General features: G+C 44.3%; 1 protein-coding gene across 1 annotated transcript in view; it reads right to left on the bottom strand.

The window, feature by feature from the left end:
- LOC115090527 overlaps positions 1-23,389 on the bottom strand; it is a 98,335-nt gene that overhangs the window by 1,796 nt on the left and 73,150 nt on the right. Inside the window, exons 12-15 of the mRNA XM_029599732.1 lie at positions 22,243-22,363; positions 21,495-21,573; positions 9,643-9,745; positions 8,505-8,613 (exon numbers count right to left, since the gene is read on the bottom strand). Coding sequence (XP_029455592.1) covers positions 8,505-8,613; positions 9,643-9,745; positions 21,495-21,573; positions 22,243-22,363 — 412 coding nt within the window. The remainder of the gene's footprint in view (positions 1-8,504; positions 8,614-9,642; positions 9,746-21,494; positions 21,574-22,242; positions 22,364-23,389) is intronic.

The following is a 23,389-nucleotide window of genomic DNA, read 5'->3' as shown; positions in this document are numbered from 1 at the left end:
CACATAAACAACATTTGATGAATTACAATCAGAGTATGTATGTCTTTGAAAAGAGATTGATGAAACTGGATTTTGCCAAAAAATTCCTTAAAGAGTGGTAGAACACATGTCACAATTACCACAAGGGTAGTGACCCTTCCGTTGAGATGTTTCTGATGAAATAGAAGTTATAGGTAAAGCAGCCCATACTACTTGATTCTTAATACTTGGTCCCCTTTTGATTGAAACTGAAGGGGTTTCTGAAAAAATATCATGAAATTGAAGAACATGCCAACGACGTTGAATACTTTTGGCAGTTGCTGCTGCCTTATCAGAATGTTGCAAGACACAAATATTTTAGGGTAGATTTTAAAAACACACATGGATGCACCGATTTTATAACATGTGCCTCCCCCAGTTCCCTCCCAGTCCGCTCCAATTATGGACTGGGAGTGAATTTTCCTATCCCTAACCCTACCCTTCCTCCCACTTCCCTTCTCCTCCCCACCCCATAAACTTAACTACCCCCAAATTTTTTATTTTACTACTTACTGCTCGTTTGGAGCAGAAGTAATTTCCACGTGCCAGTCGGCTGCCAGCATGTGCTTCCCCAAGACAGCGTTGAATGGCGCTGTTCCAGCCCGCTCCTTTCTTTCTGTCCTGCACTTCAGCGCGTAACGGGGATTATGTAAGTGGCTAGGCCCTTTGTAAAATGTGCGCAGTGCGTGCAAGGCCCAGCCATGAATAAACCCACTTTTTTATGCACAGTGGGCTTTTAAAATGTATTTGTGTGGGTCACAATTTTATTACTCTAAAAGAGAGGATGTGACTAGAGAGCTCTTTGGTAAGCCATTTTAATAATAGAAAAGGGATAACCTCTCAAAGAAACGGAGAGCTAATTGATATGTTTGACGTTTGAATTCCCTAGTTGATGAGAAAATCTGAATGATTCTAAAAAATTGACTCACAGGAAGACCTTGTTTGAAAGCTCTCGGATGGAAACTCTGATACATCAAAAGATTGTTGCGATTTTTCTCCTTACAAAAAAACAGATGTTGTCAAAGCATTACCCTTTTTTGTGAGGTTTATGTCCAAAAAAGATATCTGATATTGATCTGAATTGATCATGAATTTGAGGCAAGGGTCTATCATATTTAACCAATCAAAAAAATGCATTTAATTCTTGCTCGGTCGCCCGTATGACATAGTGAGGGCAAAGGTAGCGCCGGCGCCATTCTGAATATTGGCAATACGGCCCGCGTGCAGGAGGTCGCTCCCGGATCCCCGCTGGACTTTGGGCAAGTCTTGTGGGGGTCAGGAGGCCCCCCCAAGCTGGCCAAAAGTCCCTGGGGGTCCGGGGGCGATCTCCTGCACGCGTGACGTCGGGAGCCAGGAACCAAAATGGCGCCGGCGCTACCTTTGCCCTGTCACATGATAAGGGCAAAGGGCCACCGGCGCCATTTCTCTTATCGCAGCCGTGGCCAGAGAGCGGGAGATCGCGCCGGGACACCCCCCCCCCCCCCACTGGACCCCAGGTAATTTAAAACATTTTGGGGGGGTTCGGGAGGGTGGGGGATTTGTTTTAAAGGTTCGGGGTGGGTTTTAGGGTTTTTTTGGTGTGCCGGTTTTCCCGCCCTCCCCCGATTTACGATTTTTAACGATTTTAAAAAAAAACAAAACACGACGATCAGATTTCCCTCCCCCCCCAGCCAAAATCGATCGTTAAGACGATCGATCACACGATTCACACCCCTATTGGTTATAGATGGTGCCACAGATAATCCCATGGCAATCCCATGTGTCTGAACAAAAAACTCCCCATTAAATTTGAAAAAGTTTTTTCCTCTGAACACCAACTCCACAATATTTAAAAGAAAAATAGAGGGAATACGAAGTGACTTTTGAGATTCCAGAAATATAGATTCAATAGTCCAAAAAACCATATTATGGTTCTTTATTATGATTGGTCACTTTGAACATACCCCTATTTTCTATTGGTCCTTTTTAAGGATACAAAATGTTATTCTAAAATGGCAGATTCCAGCACAAAACGCAGTTTTCACCGCTCTATTAGTGAAGGGGATAAAAGTTTATAAATGCTTGGACCCTGACACACATGTTCTTGTGTTTCTAAAGAAATTTTTATAATGTGTGCTTTGTTATATATTGTCAAGCCTTTTTATTCCAGATAAAATCTTTTTCCCATAGATAAGCAGGCTGAATTATCCATGCTCGCTGGGACGTCCTCCTGGACGGCCCGACACAGAATCCTCTCAAAGAATACAGAGCTGTGCTCTGTGCACTTGTGCGGCTGTTCCCACGTAATTCCCCTCCCCTGTTCAGTTTTCGTTTCTCTGTGGCAGCTCACAGTCGCACTCCTCTTCTCTTGTGCCTAAAGTTTTCTCTTCAGCTTCTTTCTACACTCTTTAGTGTACCCCAAAAAGCACTTTTAAGTGCTAATATGCCTCCAAGAATAGCCGGATTTAAATTCTGCCAATGTGGCAAAATTATGTCTGTCAACATTGCTTCATTTGCTTAGGAATGGATCATGACCAGACATCCTGCCGGATCCAAAGGCAGAGGGCAGAAAAGATAAAGAAATTAAGGGGTGACCCATCTGGGTCATATGCCCAGACCCACAGATCGACGCAGTTGCTGTCAGTAGGAAAGAAAAAAATCTACCACAACTAGAAGATCTTCTTCATTGGAACCTCAGCCAAAAATGAAGTGTTCCGAGAAAGCTACAAAGAATGCAAAGGGCTCTGGCAATAAAAGCTCAAAAGACCCAGATACCTCTAAAAAAAAAAAACAACAACCCTTGTGAGCAGTGTCGGAGGCAACGAGTCATGGCAAAGACCGGGAAGAGTATGCAACTCAGAGTCTGTCAGTGCACCCATTACATGAAGCATCCAACCAATCAAAGCAGACCAGTCATCTGATGCACGACGCGTCTAACCGGTTGAATCAGCCCAGTCATTTGACACACAATGTGCCTTGTCGCGCTGAGTTGAGTCATCTGACGCAGGATCCATCACATTTGATGCATGTAGCATCCTATCTGTCGACACACAAAGCAAAAAAGCACTCGAAGCAAGAACTGCATCGACGCTCAAAGAAAGACGCAATGCATCAATCAATGCATGATGCACTACTAATGAAAGATCCTCCAATTCACGTATCTACGAAAGGAATCTTTTAGACTGAATCGAAGCAGCATAATCCCAAGGACCTTCCCACAGGAAGTAACCAAGCACAATGGCGGCCAGATCCACAAACAATGTTTATGCAAGAAGAATTGGAGGGCAATTCTGCCGCAGACGTAGTCCGACTTTCTAACAATTCTCTCTTCATCAAAAGCCGCGGTATACTCTGGCCCATCACAAGTATCAAAGCGTAAAAGAGAACAACCCCAGTTGTAGGAACCTCTTGTAAAAATGCACAAATCCCACCGAGAACCCCAGGGCCGAATGGGTCACAAAGACAGCCGGACTCCACCATCCTACAGGCAGCTCTTCCAAAGAAGATTTCATCCCATACTAGCCAAACATCTTGCCCCAAGGGGAGGTCTGCAGCTTTACAAGCAATGACTCAAATATCTGATATTCTTAAAAATGTCTTTGCATCATTACCAGAATCCCCCCCACAGGAAGGATTCTTCACGTGAACCTGAGGATAACATATCCATAAGATATTTACTATTTTCCCTCCGGGAGATGAACAGACAGAAGGATCCATGGATCAGGATCTCAGCCCGGTGGATTCGGAACAGGATTTAAATGTCCCAGCCTCCCCTCCTCCCCACCAACATCTCCGGGATCATCAACAGGAATCCCTTCAGATCCACCAGAAGGACCATCTAAACCATCTTCACCTCCTGAAGTCTTGACATACTCTAAATTTATAGAGAAGGTGGGCTCTTTCCTCAAACTTGAAATAAAAAAAAAAGATACCAGATTCAAGGTCGGAGGTTCACAGAATATTGAAAATATTTGACGTACCTTCAGAACCCATGGCACTACTCCCTTACACAGTACTGGAGGGCTTACTGGACAAAGCCTGGGCGTCTCCGTTTTCTATCCCTACCATCTCTAGAAAAACAGATCTAAAATTTACAAAAGTCCACCCATTATGGATCAGTGCAACTACCGCATGCTTTGATTGTTGTTGAGTCAGCAATGAAAAAAGCAAAGAAAACAAGGCTGTACTCAAATACACTCCCAGGTAAAGACACTAAATATCTGGACAACTTTGGGAAAAAGATGTTTCAAGGTGCTATGCTGAATTCAAGAATACAACAGCATCAATTCTACATTACTCAATACTTATTTGAATGCTTACAGGGATGGAAACTGGGAAGTCCCTCCAGTACTAATGCTCCAACCAAGCTCAAATTAAAGGAAGGTTTACACCATCTGATAAGAATGGTTTATGAGGCCTTAACACCTCTGCGAGAATGTCATCAACGTCTATAGCAGTACACAGAATTGCATGGCTTAGAGCAAGTGCCATACGAGATGTTCATGAAAAAAACTTGCCGACCTCCCTTGCAAAGGAGACAACCTGTTTGGCAACAGGTTGAAAGAGACAGTCTCACAATTAAAAGAACAAAGTGTAGCAGTCTCATCACTCACATTACCAACAGAGCATTATCCCTCCAAACGTTATTACCCATAGAAACAACCATTTTACCAATGTCATCAATATAGACCATTCACACCTTGTTTCACAACTGTTTACCAATCTCAGAGACAATAATCTCAACCACCTCAATCAAGAAATTGCCAAAGAACACTGCGCCAGCAAATGCAGGCACAAGGCCTGAGCCAGAAGCTTCAACAAACGTTTTGAGCGAATCAGTGCCACAGCCAACACCAGCAGTAGGTAGAAGAATATTCTCATCCTACCAGGAATGGTCCTCCATAACATCAGACCATTGGGTCCTTAGTATTGTGAAGAATGGATATCAACTGAACTTCCGTGTAACCCCCACGCCTACCCCATCTAGTTTTTCCACAAAAAGATCACATAAACATGGATCTATTTCAAAAGAAAGTACAATCACTTGTAGACCAAACTGCCATTCAACAGCTGCCTTGCTGGCAACACAACCATGGCTTTTACTCCCAATACTCAAACTCAAGAAAGGAGGGGGTCTCAGACCTATATTAGACCTACGAGCTTTTGAACAGGTTTATTCAGAAAGAGAAGTTAAAGATGACATCTCAAAAACATTCTTCCATTTCTGCATCCCAACAATTGGATGTGCTCCTTGAATCTTAAAGATGCATATGCCCACATTCTAATGCACCCAACCTTGCACAAGTACCTTCATTTTGAAGTGAACAAAATACATCATCAATACAAGGTACTTCCATTTGGCCTATCCTGAGCACCCAGGGATTTCACAAAATGTCTAGCAGTGGCTATGGCCCATCTTCGCAGTCAAGGCATCAAGATTTCCCTATCTGGACAACTGGCTCCTTGTCTCCTCAACTCCAAAAAGACTTCTTTCATACCTACAGCAGACCTTAATCTGCTTGGACAAACATGGATTCATAATCAACTACGAAAAGTCACATCAAGTTCCTACCCAAATCATCCAGTTCTTTGGAGCATTAATACACAACAAGCTCTGCAGAGACTTCCTTCCACTGGAACGAGTCCAGACCTTTCAGGAACTGGCCTCTACATTAAAGACTTATTCTACTGCCTCAGCTCGACAAATTCTAAAAGTGTTGGGTCACATGGCAGCAGCCATATTTGTGGTATGATACACATGTCTTCACATGCGTCGACTTCAATGGGGACTAAAAGCTCAGTGGTCTCAACAAAATCAGCCGATGTCCCATCAAGTTATCCTGATTCCCTATATGACCTTGGATAAAGATTGGTGGCTCTCAACCAGAATTCTGCAGATGGGGGCACTGTTTTGATCACAAGAATATCAAATCACTAGACAATAGATGCATCCACTCATGGCTAGGATGCACACAAACTGCACCTAAAAACTCAAGGTATTTGGTCACCGCAGGAAAAACACCTGCAGATAAACCCATTGGAGTTGAGGCCCCTAAGGAATACAATCCACACCTTCACTCATATCCTGACTGGGAAGAGAGTAATAGTCTACATGGACAACCAAGTAGCCATGTTTTACATAAACAAAGAAGGAGGGTCAGGTTCGCAGACTCTTTGCAGGGAAGCAGTGATGACACTAGAATGAACACTGAACCATTTCATCCAGCTGCAAGCAACATATCTTCTGGGAATTGAACCAAAAAGTAGCAAACAATCTATTCAGGAAATGGGGAATGCCCTATATAGAACTCTTCGCAATGGAAGTCAACACAAAATTACCACGTTTCTGCTCCATCTACCCAGGACTCGCAGAATAGCTCAAGATGCATTCCTACTTCCGTGGACAGAGAACCTGTTATATGCTTATCCACCGATACCTATGTTGGGAAGGGTAGTCCAAAAATAAATAGCAGACAAATCAGATCTCATTCTCATTGCATCAGTGTGGCCCAGATAACCATGGTATGCCTACCTCGTACATATGACAATTGAAACGCCAATACAATGAGGAAACAGAGAGGATCATATATCACAGGAAGGAGGCATATTACTTCACCCCCTACATTCCTCTCTGCATCTGAGATTGAAAGGAAGGCCTTAAGTCATCTCTCTCTTCTAACAGATATTGAACATATTCTTATTTCCGCTAGAAAACCATCTACGCAGAAAATTTATGCAGGAAAATGGAGCAGATACTCCAGCTGGTGTAATACTACAATGACAGATCTGCTTCATAGCTCTCCACAACAAATTATTCAATATTTCCACTTATTCTTTTCCACTGGACTAGCGGTATCATCCATTCAAGTACACTTGAGTGCTATAGAGGCATACCACCTTTCCTTGAATGGAAAAGCTATACCTACACATCAGTTAGTATCTCGTTTCATGAGTGGACCAAAAAGACTTTGCCCTCCAGTCACAAAACCAGTATTTCCTTGGGACATTAACATTGTTTTGAATAACTCATTCACCCACCATTTGAACCGTTACACTCCACCTCAAAGAAATTTCTGACATGGCTACTAGAAATATTACTTTCCATCATATTAGCACCAAGTGTCAGTGAGTTACAAACCTTAGTTCACTACTCTCCATACCTACAGTTTTACCATGATAAGGTCACCTTATGAACCAACCCAGAGTTTCTCCCTAAAATAGTCTCAGTGTTTCATTTGAACCAAACACCTTACACACTTTTTTCCTAAAGCCACATGCTACGGAGAGAGAAAAAAAACCTTCACACCTTGGACTGAAAAAGGGCTTTGGCTTATTATATTCAAAGGATTCAGTCTCCGAAACGTAGTTCACAACTGTTTCTTTCTTTTAACCCGAATGCGCTAGGTTTGCCAGTCTCTAAGTGAAAGTTAGCAACTTGGTTATTCAGTGTATTAACTTCTGTTACTCGACTGCTAATGATAAGCTCCCAGATGGTGTGAAGGCACATGAAATCCGAGCCAGAGCAACTTCCATTGCTCACCTGAAAGATGTACTAATTTTAGATATCTGCAGAGCAGCCACATGGTCCTCTTTGCACACCTTTACATCACACTACTGTCTTAAACAGCAGACTCAATCAGATGTGGCAGTGGGAGAAGCAGTATTGCGCCAAACTTAAGCTGTCCACAAACTTCTGTATTCTTTAAGAGAATTCTGCGACAGGCCAGTCCAGGTGCCATCCCAGAGAACATGGCTAATTCATCCTGCTATGTATGGAAAACACTGTTTACGGTAAGCAAATTTGTTTTTATACCAAATGCCTTATTAGCCCTTGAAGAAGGAAGATTTTTCGAAACACATGTCGGGCTTGGGCTTTACAACATTGGCATAAAAGTTATTAAAAAAGAATTCAAATGAGACACTACTAAAGATAAGTGTCAATGACTTACTATTGAAATTTTTAAACTGCAAATGTTGATAAATCTACAAAAAATGTTTTCTTTTCAAATAAGAGGCCAATGATTAAAACATTATTGGGCTTTTTACACCTAAGTAGTTTGAAGATTTACTCAATATTGTTAAAACCAAAAATTAGTGAATGTCTGCTTGGCCCAAATAATTGAGTATGAAGGTCTCTTTTTCATTGGAAATTTTGTAAGTTCTGTATTTATGGTTTTATTTTGAGGTTTGGAGTTGTTGCTGTAATTTAGTCAGTTCTTTTATTCTAGCTATATAATTATGAACATGGATTTAGATAATGAAAATGCAGCGCTCTGTGGAAATAATCTAGTATGATCTATCAGCTAAGAGAAATGCACTCAGATATTCTACTTTTAATAATAGTTGAGGCCTGCTCCACAGAGATTTTCCCTAGAATACAGAGTGTTGCTGCGTCAGGAACACTGAGTTTGCTATGCATAGACTATATGAAGTCAAACTCATCTTGGTTGAATATTTGTCAAGTAGTCATTCATAAAAGAGCAAAGACTGATATTAATAAATTGTACCTGAAAAGTCTAGATTATATGTGAAGGATCCAGCACTAAAGGTCATTGAACCCTGAGGGTCATTCTGATACCTCTGTTCTATATCGTCACAGGTAACTGAACAACTCAGCTGCAGGAAAAAAAAAAGACAAAGTGAAAACTCATCCTGAAGTAAAAGTAAGTGTTAATTGTTCAGCTACTGAAACCTAGTAATACCATTTTGTTGAAGGAAGTTGTGCAGTATTAAAAATTTTAACAAGAAGTTCCACCTACAACTAATGAAACCTAGTTTCTGGAATGCAAGTAGAATTTTCAAGGTAAGTCAGCCCAAAGTCCATTGAGCCCAGCATCCTGGCTCTGACAGTGGCCGATCCAGGTCACGAGTTCCAGGCAGATCCCATAACAAGAATTAATTCCTGTTACTCACTCCCAGGAACAGCAATAGTTTTCTTTAGTTTATCTGGATAACAATGTCTTATGGACTTTTCTTCCAGGAACTTATCCAAACCCTTGGCAAGATCCCCTTGGACCTCTAGCATGTCTTAAAAGCTTGGTGTGGATAGGATACTAACCACAAAAGCAATGGAGAGGGCAGGGGATGCAGTCATGACTATCTCATAAGACTTCTTCACTTTGGATAGCAAACTAAAAATGGACGATTAAATTATGCTTCTGTCCTTATCAAGTACCAGAGGCATTCATCCTGGATAGGGATAGGAGATGGGAATTTTCACTAACTGCTTTAATAATCACATCACATAATTACTTCTTGTTATGATATGGAGGAAAAAAGGATGTTAGTCCTTAATCATAAAGTCTTGGTAGGTGTTGTCAGTTCTTTCCCCGGTTATTTGACCAGAGTTTACATATCTTTTTGTATCTGCATATACTGAACAACTGAAAGAAGTTTACAGTAGTGTCTAAGTATTAGTGTATAATTAGATAGTTTCAGGAAGACCACAGTTCCATCAAATCCAACCTTCTTTTGATTACCTTTCAGCTCTCACTACATGCTAATCCAGATGAAAATTAACTAAAAATAACTGAGAGAGAGGATACTCCACATGTGAATACTCAACAAATTTGTTTTACTTAAGACATAAATTAGGTTGTGGTGAACGTCAGTCAATTTTTGACTGCATGGTATGTTAAGTCCTACCTCTCTTCTGTATTCTGTCCACACATTTTCTTCTCCTAGGAACTCCCAAATAAATCCACTATTTAATGGTGTTCTCTGTTGATTATCACCGATACCTAGAGCACTTGAAATAAAAATCAGAAATTTATAGGACTGCATCTTGTGAAATATAGAAAATCTTTACCAAGTCCCTAATAGTAAAAGCTTGGGTAGTAGGTATATGAGCAATATTTCTCCTATTAATTTAATTCTGCTGGAATTTTTCCTTGTTTCTGAGTGAATTTTTGTTGGGTTCACTTTAGTTCTGGCTTTTGTATTTGCATGATTGGTGAGGATTCCCGGACCCTTCCAACATGTAAATGGCAGGGTTGTTAGGTTATTGTTAATGATTTGTTTCCATGAACAATCAGAAGTCTGCTCTTTTTGTACAGTTCTGTTTCACAATATGAAGACTAATGATAGAAGCACCATATTATTTTGATGTTTTAAGTCAATTCTGAGTATAAGTAATTGGTTTGGGAATCCCCCCTCCCATCCCCCACTTCCCAGTGCTTATCACCTCTTTCTCTCTCCCTTCAAGCTGCCTGGGTCAAAGCTCATTAACAGGTCGATACAGTAACGTGCAGTTAAAGATTGCCCGTCTGTAACGTGCTGGGAGCGCACAATACAGACGAGTAAGGCCATCCAGCGATACAGTCTCCAGTTTCACGCGTCCTTAGCGCTTCCTAAAATAGACACATAACCCTTTCCGCACGCAGCATGTAAATGAACGAAAAAGCTGTATAATGAAGGAATTAGCTATTCCCCTCCGATACTGTAACGGGCGCTGATACTATCTCCTCAGTAACCTGCTGTTTTGCCGCGGCCTTAACGTGTTAGTTTACCGCCTCCCCCTAGTAGGTGTTGGTGTAGTGTAGTGCCAAAATCGCACGGGAAAGGGAACGGGAAAAGAGAGGTTTTACTTTTAAGAATTGTTATAATTTTTTAAACACTGGGGGGGTTCTTTAATTTTCTGGGGGACCTCTCCCCAATCCCACACTTATCTGCACTGTAACTGATCCACATAATTTAAAGAACATAGGGTAGGCAGCGAGGGGGCAGGGGCAGCGGGATCGGGGGGCGGGTAGGTGGAAAAAAAACCCAAACTTTTCTGAGCCATCAGCAGCGGCGGCGGGATCCGGGGGGGGGGGGTGGGTACGTGTTCGATCGGGCGAGTAGGCAGGTAGGCGACAGCGGCGGCGTGAGCCATCAGTAGCAGCGGCGTGTTCGATCGGGCGGGCGGGTAGGTGAAAAAAAAACAACTTTTCTGAGCCATCAGCAGCGGCGGCGGGATCCGGGGGGGGGGGGGGGGGGGGTGGGTACGTGTTCGATCGGGCGAGTAGGCAGGTAGGCGACAGCGGCGGCGGAGCAAAAAAAACCAAAGCGACAAAAGTAACTTACTTTTCCGGGGCAGCGGGAGCGGGATTGGCGGCGTGTTCGATCGGGCGGGCGGGTAGGTGGGAAAAAAAAAACTTTTCTGAGCCATCAGTAGCCATCAGTAGCTCCCCCGACGAAGACAAAGATGGCCGCCTGCACGGGGGAAAGCGTGCAATTGGCCACTGAGGACGTGACGTCACACCCCGTGAAGCCAAACGTCGTGACGTCACGTCTTCAGCGGCCAATTGCACGCTTTCCCCCGTGCAGGCAGCCATCTTCGTCGGGGGAGCTACTGATGGCTCAGATCGAACACGCCGCCTACCCCCCCCCCCCCCCCCGATCCCGCTCCCGCTGCCCCGCTGCCGCGGAAAAGTAAGTTACTTTTGTCGCTTTGGTTTTTTTTGCTGCGCCGCCGCCGCTGTCGCCTACCTGCCTATTTGCCCGATCGAACACATACCCCCCCCCCCACCCCCGGATCCCGCCGCCGCTGCTGATGGCTCAGAAAAGTTTTTTTTTTTCCTTTGGTTTTTTTTTGCTTGCCGCTGTGTCTCACCTCCTCCCGGAGCAAGACTGCTTTCGTGCCCTGCTCCGGGAGGAGGTGAGACACAGCGGCAAAGCAAAAAAACCAAAGGCAGGAAGTAAGTCGCTTCGCCGCCTCCCGCCTCCCTCCTCCCGGTGCCTGTCATTTCAAATGTCATTTGAAATGACAGGTACCAGCGCACCCAGGTTACTGTATAGGCGCTGTATTAAGCGCCTATACAGTAAAATGGGTTGCGCGGGCATAACCCTTCCCTAACGCTTCACAGCCTCAGCATGCATTTGCATGCGATTAGAAGAGAGTATCAGGCGCTAGGTCTAGAGGACTGTGCGTGCGGGGAGGAAGGGTGCGCCTGACACTGCCGCACTGTTTTCTACCGCGGCCTTACTGTATCGATCTGTAAATAAGGTTTTTCTGAACAGGTAAGATGTGTTAATTAACTTCCCTGTTTTCTTAAGCATAAAGCAAAATGTAAACAGGTGTTCTCACAGGACAGCAGGATGTTAGTCCTCACATATGGGTGACATAGGATGGAACCCAATCATGGAAAACTTCTATCAAAGTTTCTAGAACTTTGACTTGCACCTACTGGGCATGCCCAGCATCGTACTAACCCTGCTACCAGCCGGGGTCCCCCTTCAGTCTTGTTTAAAAGCTAAAGTTAGTGCCAAAAATAAAATAATAAAACGCAACGAACTCAACACCGCAGGGTGGCAGGCAGGTTTCGTGAGGACTAACATCCTGCTGTCCTGTGAGAATACCTGTTACAGGTAAGCAACATTTTGCTTTCTCACAGGACAAGCAGGATGGTAGTCCTCACATATGGGTGAGTACCGAGCTGAGGATGTCCGCGATATGCACCAAATGTACCCAAGATGTGCAATAAGCACAAGGACTGGGAAGGAATTTGGGAGAGGGCATCCTGAACCCTAATGGGCAGGCGGAAGGGTGTTGGTACTTCAAGTTGCAAAAAGGTTACGCAAGACAGACTGACCGAAGATGGAATCTTGTCTTCCAGTTTTGTCTAAGCACTAATGTGTTGTAAAGGTATGGAGTGAACTCCAGGTTGCAGCTTTACAAATATCAATAAGCGGCACCGAATGTAGGTGTGCTACTGAGGTCGCCATGGCCCTGACAGAGTGTGCCTTGACACGGTCTTGAAGTGGAATGCCTGCTTGCTGATAGCAAAAAGATATGCAGTCCGCTAACCAGGAGGAGAGAGTCCACTTACCCACAGGCTGTCCCAATTTGGAAGAATGGAAAGAAAGAAACAATTGAGTACTTTGTCTGTGGGCAGCTGTACGGTCTAGATAGAATGCTAGAGCATGTTTACAGTCCAGAGTATGCAGAGCTTGTTCTCCTGGATTAGAATGAGGCCTAGGAAAGAAGGTAGGTAGTATAATGGATTGATTAATGTGAAACTCCGATACTATCTTGGGTAAAAACTTAGGGTGAGTGCGGAGTACTACCCAGTCATGCAGAAGTTTAGTGTAAGGCGGATAGGTAACTAGAGCCTGTAATTCACTAACTCTGCGAGCAGATGTGATTGCTAAAAGAAAAATCACTTTCCATGTGAGATATCGAAGATCACAGGATTGGAGAGGCTCAAATGGTGGCTTCATGAGCTGCCCCAAAACCAGGTTGAGGTCCCAAGAAGGGGCTGGAGGGCTCAGTGGAGATTTAAGATGGAGTAAGCCCTTCAAAAAGCGTGTCACAAGGGGTTGAACTGAAATGGGTACATCCCCCCAACACCTTTATGGAAGGCGGCTACCGCACTGACATGCATTCTAATGGAAGAGGTTTTTAGACCTGATTCTGACAAGTGCCAGAGATAGTCTAGAAACTTCGTTGTAGAACAGGTAAAAGGATCAAGTGACCTTGAGGAACACCATGCCGTAAACCTGTTCCATTTATAAGAATAAGACTTTCTCATGGAAGGCTTTCGCGAAGCAATCAGGACACGGGAAACTGGCTCCGAAAGGTTAAGTGGCTGAAGGATTAGCCTTTCAACATCCAGGCAGTCAGAGACAAGGCCGGAAGATTGGGGGTGGCATAGACACCCATCGTTCTGAGTGATCCAGAAAGCCTGGAAGCGGTGTTGAAGATGTCATAAGAAGATCTTATTTCATGCTTCCCCGCTTCAAATCCTTTATGAACTATGGCCTACAGCTGTTCTTGGAATTGTTGAGGTAATGTCTCTGCATAGTCCTGTATTTGCTAGGTCATGTAAAGCTGGTAGGATGCAATCCGAGAGATAAGCATTGAGCCTTGGAAGACCCGCCTACCAATGGCATCCAGGAATTTCTGTTCTTTGCCTGGAGGGAAGGAGGAATGGTGCTTTGAGCGCCGTGCCTTCTTTTGGGCAGATTCTACCACTACAGATTGATGATCCAGTTGAGTTCTCTGAAACCCTGGAGCTGACTGGACTAAGTATGTGGTATCTTCTTTTACAGTTGACTGGTGCTACCGAGCCAGAATGTTCCCAGTTCTTTTTGAGAAGATCCAGAAAAACTTGATGGACAGGGATGGAGGTAATGTCCTTTGGAACATCCAAAAATTGCAACAGCTCCATCATTTGATGTCTGTCATCCTGCTCAGTCTGTAGTTAGAAAGGAACCAACTCAGCCATTTCCCTCACAAAATTGATGGATAAGTCCTCTGGAGGAGAATGCTTCCTGCCTTCAGTAGGAGAGGGTGGTGATGGCAAATCATTGGTGTCTGGAGACGAATCATCGGTCCAGGTGTCATATGGCTCAGTACCAGTCCCTCTGGGAACTTGAGAGGGATGGGACAAAGGTATTCCAGAAGGTCCTGGTCTAGGCTCTGAAGGAATCGAAGGAACCACTGGAGGCATCGAAAAAGGCATCGAAGGCACCGATGCGGGCATCGAGGGCATCGATGGGCGGATCGGCATCATTGAAGGCCGCACCGGCATCGACGGTTGAGTCATCGGCAGAACTCCCGATGGAGGGAGGTGGAACAGTGTTTCTCCTCCCGATGAGATAGGAAGAGGAGAGGGCACCAGAGGCATCAGTGACCCGGGGTCCGTCGGTGGAAAAGCGGCTAGCAGTGCTTCCATTCTCGAAAGCAGCAGTGCCAAAGCTGTTGGAATGGGATCGGTGATAGATTCCGTGGTCGGTGCCGGAATCGGGGGAACCTGAAACTTCTGCATCACTTTGTCGATGGCTTCCTGAACCATCTGGTCCAGTTCTTCATGGAGACCTGGAGCAACCAGCCCCGGCTCCGGAAGGGAAGAAGGAGGCAGAGGCATAGCCGGAAGGACCACCATTAGAGGCAGAGTCGCAGCTCCCATTACCCGTCCGGGTGAGGATTGCCTCGGTGACCCGGTCACAGAAAGGGACGATGCCTTTTCTGGATGGGGTTTCATCGATGGCGGCTCGGACGATGGCGAGGTCGATGGTCCAAGGCTTTCAGTGTCGATGCTGATGCTTCTCCTTACAATCCCTTCGGTCCTGAGGGGGAGAAGAGATAGTCAATGGCCGAGCGGTAGTCGATGCCGGACGGTCACCAGCCGGTGCCTGCTGGCGTGAAGTGGATGGCATCGGTTCCGATGATATCGACGGCGTCGGTGTCTGAGAACGGAAGAGAAATTCAATTTTCTCCATTCTGGCTTTGCAACCTTTGGGTGTCATTAAGGCACATTTGGTGCAAGTCAGGACATCATGCTCACACCCGAGACACATTACACAGACTTTATGGGGGTCTGTTATGGACATGGTACGAGCGCAGTCAGGGCACCGACGGAACCCCGACGCCATGGTCATTGAAAAAAATTGAGCCGCGGTGCAGTCGACGGCTGGTAAGCCAAGAGGGCCAAATTCGACGGGAACAGACTGAAAACAGGTAAGAGACTTACCAGAGTACTGTGGAAGTAAAAATTTGAGAGGGGGACCCCTGTGGGGTAGAATAATTTGAAGTAATTCCATGAGGAAAATTCCTGTCAGGAAAACACTGAGAGCTCCTTAACCTGCGTGGAAAAAAGAAGACTGAAGGGGGACCCCTGCTGGTAGCAGGGTTAGTGCCATGCTGGGCCTGCCTAGTAGGTGCCAGTCAAAGTTCTAGAAACTTTGACAGAAGTTTTCCGTGATTGGGCTCCATCCTATGATGTCACCCATATGTGAGGACTACCATCCTGCTTGTCCTTTGAGAAAGAACACTAGAAATGGAGTTGTTCTAGGGGTGATTATTTGCACATGTGGTGGACCTGTCCGAGGATTGTCGATTACTGGCGAGAAGTTGAGGAGTGGCTAGGGAAGCTTTTCTCGGTGCCGATACGATTGACTCCGGGCCAAGCGCTTTTGGGGCAGGAGGCGTGGATACTGGGTGGTTATGACAATCGCCTGCTCTCCTTCATTTTAACTGCAGCTAGATTACATCTTGCACAATTGTGGAGGGCAGAGCACCTTCCCACGCTTCGGGGAGTACAAGACAAACTACAAAAAAATATACCCTAGCTGAAATTACGGCGTTTATACACAAAACATATGGGACATTCTTACGAATATGGCGTAACTACAGGCAGTGGCAATTATCTACCGAGAATACCATAGTACGGGTGGCTATCTAGACATTTGCTCAACAAAGAACTTTATGGGTCACAACGATGGAGTGGTGTGGGGATAGGGGGGATGGAACAGATCAGTAAAGAGACGCATAGCTGGTGTTAAAAAGTTTTATTGATTGTTTACTTTCGCGTACAACTTACAAAAGTCTGAATTGTATGTATGATTACACCTACTGTTGTCATTTTTAAAGCATTGCTCTGTTAATATATCATATATACAATAAAAATTTAAATAAAAAAAAAAAAAAAAAAAAAAAGAAATGGAGTTGTTCTCCAACCTGCCTAAGTCTACTTACATTTAGTTCTAACAGGATGGGGAAATAAATTAGGTAGTAAAATAATGATGGCAGATAAAGATCAGATGGCCCATCCAGTCTGCTCAGCAATCTGTCCATGTTAGTAACAGCCACTCCATGCAGGTTACCCCCATGCATTCTGTTAATGGTAGTAACTGTCGCTGCGTGCAGGTCACTCCCATGCAGAAATGTTACACCATCCCTTTCTTTTTATGCCTTTAGTGATCTGCAGTGTTTGTCCCATGCCCTTTTGAATTCATTAACTATTCTCATCTTCACCAACTCTTCTGGGAGAGGATTCCAGGCATTCACCACCCTCTTCATGAAGAAACATTTCCTAATATTTTAGCAGGCTGCATTTCTGTGGCTTGATTAGTAGGGGCAATATATTGCAATGTGTTTCCCTTGTGTGTGCTTTGTTACTTTATGGACCCAATGTTCAAAGATATCTGGCTAAGTTAGCCAGATAATTTATATCCAGCTAAGTTAGAAGGGATATTCAGCAGCATTACTACGCTGCTGAATATACCTGGATAAATTCTAGTTAGCTGGATAAGTTATATCTGGCTAACTTTATACCAGCTATCGTGTAGGTCTAACTTACTTGGTTAATTTAACAGGATTAGTCCGAATATCAGCACTTATCTGGTTAAGGTCACCGGATCAGTAGCCCTGCCCCTATCCACCCACTGTTCGCCATCCCCCCCCCCCCCCCCAAGATATCTGACTCTATACTTAGCCAGATAAATACTTATTCAGTTGAACATAGCTGGATATTCAGCAGCTGCCACTTAGTCAGATAAGTCCCTATTTGTCCAGCTTCGTAGTGCTAAACATCAGGGACTATGTGTTTAAAAAATACACTATACCATTATTTGTTGTGTTCTCCTGTAAAACAAAACTTGATGTCAATTGAAGTTCCTTATGACCCAATGACCAGTTAATAAAATCCTGATGATCTCTACTGAAAACAGGCCTGTTATTTGTATGGATGGAAAAGTGCTGCTGGCTGAGCTGCATGAAGCCATCCATTATGCTTGAATTCATTGGTTAAGAAAAAATTGTACAATATGGGGTAAATTTTAAAAGCCCTGCGTGCGTAAATCCAGCCGGATTTACGCACGCAGGAGACTTGCGCGCCGGCGCCTATCTTGCATAGGCCACCGGCATGCGCAAAGCTCCGGGACGCTCGTAAGTCCCGGGGCTTTGCTTGGGGGGGGGGGGGGGGTGTCAGGGGCGGCGCGGCTGAGGCCTCCCAAGCAGCCCCCGGGCCGGGCAGGCAGGTGTAAACAAAGGTGGGGGGAGGACGGGGAACGCCATCGGGGTTCCCCTCGGGCTCAGCGCGCGCACAAGGTGCACATATGTGCACCCCCTTGCGCACACCGACCCTGGATTTTAATACATGTGCGCGGCAGCACGCGCATGTTATAAAATCGGGCGTAGATTTGTTCGTGTCGGGTTGCGCAAACAAATCTACGCCCGCGCATAAAACTTTAAAAATCAGCCCCTATATTTTTTGGCCCTACTCTTAGGCTTCCAGCTGAATTGAAACTAGAGTATATTGGGCTACAGCACCATGAGCCTTCACAACTATGTGAGACATAGGTGCCAGAGCTGCGGGTGTATGAGCACTCCCAACCCTGTTTCCTGCATTCCTAAGAAGTGGGAGCTGAGAGCACCATGCTGCGGGAAAGAGTAGGAAGGAAGCAGGTCTGTCTTTTTACTACTGCTCACACCTCCCCTGAAGCCTATTGTCTGGCTATGGAATGTCTGACCAATGGGCTGCAGGGATACTAGAAAGCAGCAGCAGCAGCAGTGTAGGACAGACAGGTTTCCTGCCTTTGGTCTGCTCTGAGGTGCCTGGGGAGACTGGGAGGATTACTAATACATGGTCTGGGCTAAGGAAAGAAAGCAGGGGTGGGGTGGTGAGAGAAGGGCTAAGAGAACTGCTGCCAGAGGAAATACTGGCTGAACCATGAAAAAAATTGATTATAAAAGAGCCCATTCCCAATCCAACGCCCAGAACCCTCCCCTTCCCCCTCAATGCCTTATCACCAAGCTCCGTAATAATCTAGAGAGCTACAAAAACTAAACAACTTACTTTCTAGGACTGCATGGCTTTGCTAGACAGTACCCTGCCATGACCAGACTTCCAGCACGGACACTGTTTCCTAGGGAGTTGCAGCCTGCAGGAACCAATCTGGCTCCACGATGACCTGCAGTAATGCTAAACTGTACTTCTTTTCTCCACCATTTCTTTTCTTTTTCTCATCCCTCCTCTTGAGAGAGTGAAGGGTGCTATCAGAGGTACAGCCAGAACTGAATCCTTTTTTTTTTTTGGAGGGGGGGGCAAGGTTAATATAGGGAGACATTGTTCTAGCCCCCTGCCCACACCCCTTACCCCATCCTATATACAGGACTAGCTCAAAGACAGTAATGTTTCCCTGTTCAAGGCAGCCTCCTTAAAAGCACAAGGGATCATGGACTAGTAGTCAGGGCTGGTGCTAGCTTTTTTGTTGCCCTGTGTGAAAAATTACTTGGTGCCCCCTCCCCCCCCCAATTCATTCAGTGCCTGTCCCAGGCCCATCAAATAAAGCCCAGCTCCACCCTGCAATCAATATTTTAAAAATTGGCATGCACCCCCCACCCCAGAATCCATGGATAGGGAAGGGTATTAGGTACCTTAGGCAAGCCTTACAGCCTTGCGCACATGCCACCCCACACACCCCCACATCCTTTACAGGCACACACAATTAAATTATGCATTTATAATAAATTTTACATGAAAATGAACATTCAAAAGTATAATCTGCTGAAGCAAAAATAACACATGCATATTATATTTACACTCATCCTGTGATGCTTACCAGAAAATTCTGCAAAAAAGACACTTGGAACTCCTATGGAATTAGACATTTGTAATGCGTATTGGGTGTGAGCCTGGCCCTCAGAAAGCCATGAACAAACAGAAGTACCATTACAATATAGGTACCATACCAAAAACAACCCAAACAACCTTATCTATGAAAAGGCAACACTGCACATATTACACCAGGCCCTAGAACACTAATAAAACTTTTATTAGGAAACCAGGCTGCTATAGATCCTTACACTGAAATTACATGCCAGCAAAATACCTTACCTCAGTCACGTATGCAGAACACAGAGAGACCCTGACCAAATAAAGAATAAAGGAATCAGAAAGTATAAACAGAAACGTGCTGAGAAGAACTGGACTGGAACCCACATCAAGCCAGCCTCTATATGCAGAGCAACAATGGAAAAACAGAAACATTATCATTCTTCATAAAAACTTGAAATAATAAAATCAAGAAATATAAAACAATCATAAAAGTAAAATCATATTCATAAAAAGAATATTTCAAACAGTTAATTAATAGAATATACAAAATTTCCCACACCAAGAAAATTTCAAAATATCTGATGAATAAAAAATCCAATAATTAAAAAATGTTATATTCCACCCCCAAAAATTAAATATTTTGAAAGAGCAGAATTATCAAATTACACCCAATAATTAAAACCAATAAGGATTTAAAAAAAATCTCTTGCTCTCCATACCTGTGATTTTCTGATTCTAGCCACCCTGAGACTGTCATGGATTGGGAGAGGTAGGGACGTCCAAATTTTATCTTTTCTCTCACACACAAACACAATAACAGTCACTCTCACACACTCCCTCTCTCTAACATACACAGGCTACTTCTCACTCACAGATACATTATGTGTGTGCACACCTGTGAGAACCTATATGTGACACATGGGCTCTCACAGGCACATGAACATACACAGGCTCTCACACAGACACATACACATACACACAGGCTCTCAGACACACACAGGCTCTGACACACACACATGCTGTCAGTCACTTGCACACATTCACGCATGGCCTCCTTTGTGCCAAATGTGTTTGTGTCAAATGCCGTGTGCCAGAAAAACAGTTTCTTGTGAACATAAATCTCTGCTTTCTGATATAGTTTTTTACCTCATAGTCAAACATCTTGTGCAGATGGAAAGAGTAGGTCTTTACTATTTTTAAAGCTGTTTCTTGGAAACATTCTGAATAATAACAATAGTTAGCAAAAATAACTGCACAGCACATTTTATCAAACCTGCTGAGCTCCCCCCAGGTGCGCACACACACACGCAAATGGAAGACAGGCCTCTCCGACCGCTGCTGGCAGCTTGAGCACCGATAGCTTTCAGCCTCTCTCCCCTTCTTTGGCTTCCAGTGGCCCCGCAGCCTCTCCTGCTGCCACCAGCTCGCCACCTCCCCTGGGTGTGCCGCCCCATGCAAATGCATGGTAATCACACCCGGTCGTGCCGGGTCCGCTAGTAGTCCAATTTGTCTCTATGGGCTTGCCATATAAGATTAACTAATTTACGCACATTATCACCCGCCAGGCGTCCTGGAATAAATCCTGCTTCATCCTGATGTATAAGCTGAGCAATGAATTTATTCAGTCGGCTCGCTAGGATTTTCGCTTCGCTAAGATTTTAAGGTCTATATTGATTAGAGAAATGGGTCTGTAAGATCAGCAAATTGAGGGATCACGCCCTGGCTTGGCGATAATAGTAATCCCCGCTATGTTGGAATTGTCATGCAGGGTTCCCCGATCTCTGAGACAATTATAAACTTTTTTTGTAGTTGGGCAACAATATGGGGACTATAAGAGCACATTTGTGAGCATCCTGTCCCACTGTGCAGTTGCCCTCTCCCTGTTCCCCCCCCCCCCCCCCCCGATAATCCATGGTAATCGCACGGTGACAAAGTCAAAAGTTCCCAGGTATGCAATTGCCCCATCCTGTTCTTTCTGTTGTTTTAGACTATGATAGTAGAAAGGATGACTATGACAGTAGAAAGGACTGCCCAGCCCCACCCCAGGTGTAATACCATATATTTCAGGATAGAAGCAGGAATCTTTAAACAGTAACAGTTTGTTTTAATTCTCAAGGTTTCAATTGATAGTGGCTGTACATTTTCAGCATTTGCCAAACAGAACTTATTACTCACTTATTTGCCGAGTGGCTTGCTGCATTTATCCTCCTGATTTCCCTACTCGTTCCAGTCTGTTGATTAGTCTGAACCATTCCTGAAAGGAAAAATGCACTTTTAGCAGAAAAAAAATTTCAAGAAAAAAAATTGTATTTGTAGTTTTCTAAGCTTTCTGGATATTCTAAATGTCCTGCTTCAAGGTTGGAACTTGCTGTGGCCCCCACAGGTTTCCATAGCATGTTGGGTTCAAACTGTGGAGCCATCCAGACATCGGAAGGAAAAACAGCCAGCGAGGGGCAAGTAGGAAGCTCTCTTCCTGCTCAGCCCAAGGGTGACTTTGGTTATCATCGGCAGGTGGGGGATTGGAATGGAGATTGTTGCCATGGGCATCAGGTGGGGAGTAGGGAGAAGGCGAGAGACTGCACACAATGGCATACCGAGCGAGGCCACATTAAAAAGCCCACCATCACGTTAGTGTAGCCACACTCTGCATTTCATTAGTATAGTAAATACCGTGTTGAAATGCACTTTAATATATGCCACCTTATAGGTAGGTTACTATGCCTACGCTAATGCTGGTTAGTAGATAGACCCCCTTGTGACTTGCCCAAACTCACAGTGGCAGAGGCGATCTCTGAATTCATGTTTCAGGACATTTGCTGAATCAGAGTCCACTCCCAGAGTTCTAATCGCTAGATCCCTAAAGGATTTAGGTTTGTGACCAAAGCTGGTAACCAAATTCATTATTATACAAAGGCATTCTTACGTGTAAAATCCAGGATGTAGGTAAAACGACTAGTGGAAAAACCCAGAGATCCCTGGTGGTTCTGCTGATAATTCCGCTCAATATCAGCACTGCTGACCGAACAGCTTCTACCACGAGCATTCTGGAAACAAACAGTAGCAATAAGCTACTTTATTGTTCTTACATTTCAAATTTAGGAATCATATTGTTAAAGACATAAATTCATTGTGGGACATGAGACAGACACAAAAGCTGTTTGATGGCCACCAATTAGAAGTACCAAAAACAGTGGTTCATAGCAAACCCACAACCTGCTGCTGTCAAAAATGGAACATTAGACTGGATGGATTTTGGTCAGACCTCAGTATGGTACACAGCCACTGCTTGCCACTGTCAAAGATGAAACACTAAGAACATAAGAAAATAAGAAGTTGCCATACTGGGTCAGACCAAGGGTCCATCAAGCCCAGCATCCTGTTTCCAACACTGGCCAATCCATGTTACAATTACCTGGCAAGTACCCAAAACATTATTTATTTATTTTTATATACCAACATTCAATCTGAGATATCACATCAGTTTACATTCTGGTACTGTAGGTATTTTCCTATCCCCAGAGGGTTTACAATCTAAGTTTGTACCTGAGGCAATGGAGGGTAAAGTGACTTGCCCAAGGTCACAAAGAGCGACAGCGGGTCTCAAACGCTGGTCTCCTGGTTCATAGACCACTGCTCTAACCACTAGACTATTCTTCAATGCCAGTAATAGCGGTGACTATTCCCTAAGTTAGCTTGATTAATAGCAGTTAATGGACTTCTCAAAGAACTTATCCAAACCTTTTTTAAACCCAGCTACACTAACTGCCCTAACAGCACCCTCTGGCAACAAATTCCAGAGCTTTATTGTGTTTTGAGTGAAAAATAATTTTCTCTGCTTTGTTTTAAATGTGCTACTTGCTAACTTCATTGAGTGCCCCCTAGTTCTATTATCTGAAAGAATAAATAACCGTTTCACATTTACTGATTCTAGACCTGTCATGATTTTATAGACCTCTATCATATCCCCCCCTCAGCCGTTTCTTCTCCAAGCTGAACAGCCCTAACCTCTTTAGCTTTTCCTCATAGGGGAGCCATTTCACCCTCTTTATCATTTTGGTTGCCCTTCTCTG

Source organism: Rhinatrema bivittatum, chromosome 4 (assembly GCF_901001135.1).
Source record: "Rhinatrema bivittatum chromosome 4, aRhiBiv1.1, whole genome shotgun sequence".
In the NCBI taxonomy this organism is placed as follows: domain Eukaryota; kingdom Metazoa; phylum Chordata; class Amphibia; order Gymnophiona; family Rhinatrematidae; genus Rhinatrema; species Rhinatrema bivittatum.
Note: the sequence above shows the minus strand (reverse complement) of the source record. Positions and strands in the feature narration are given on the sequence as shown.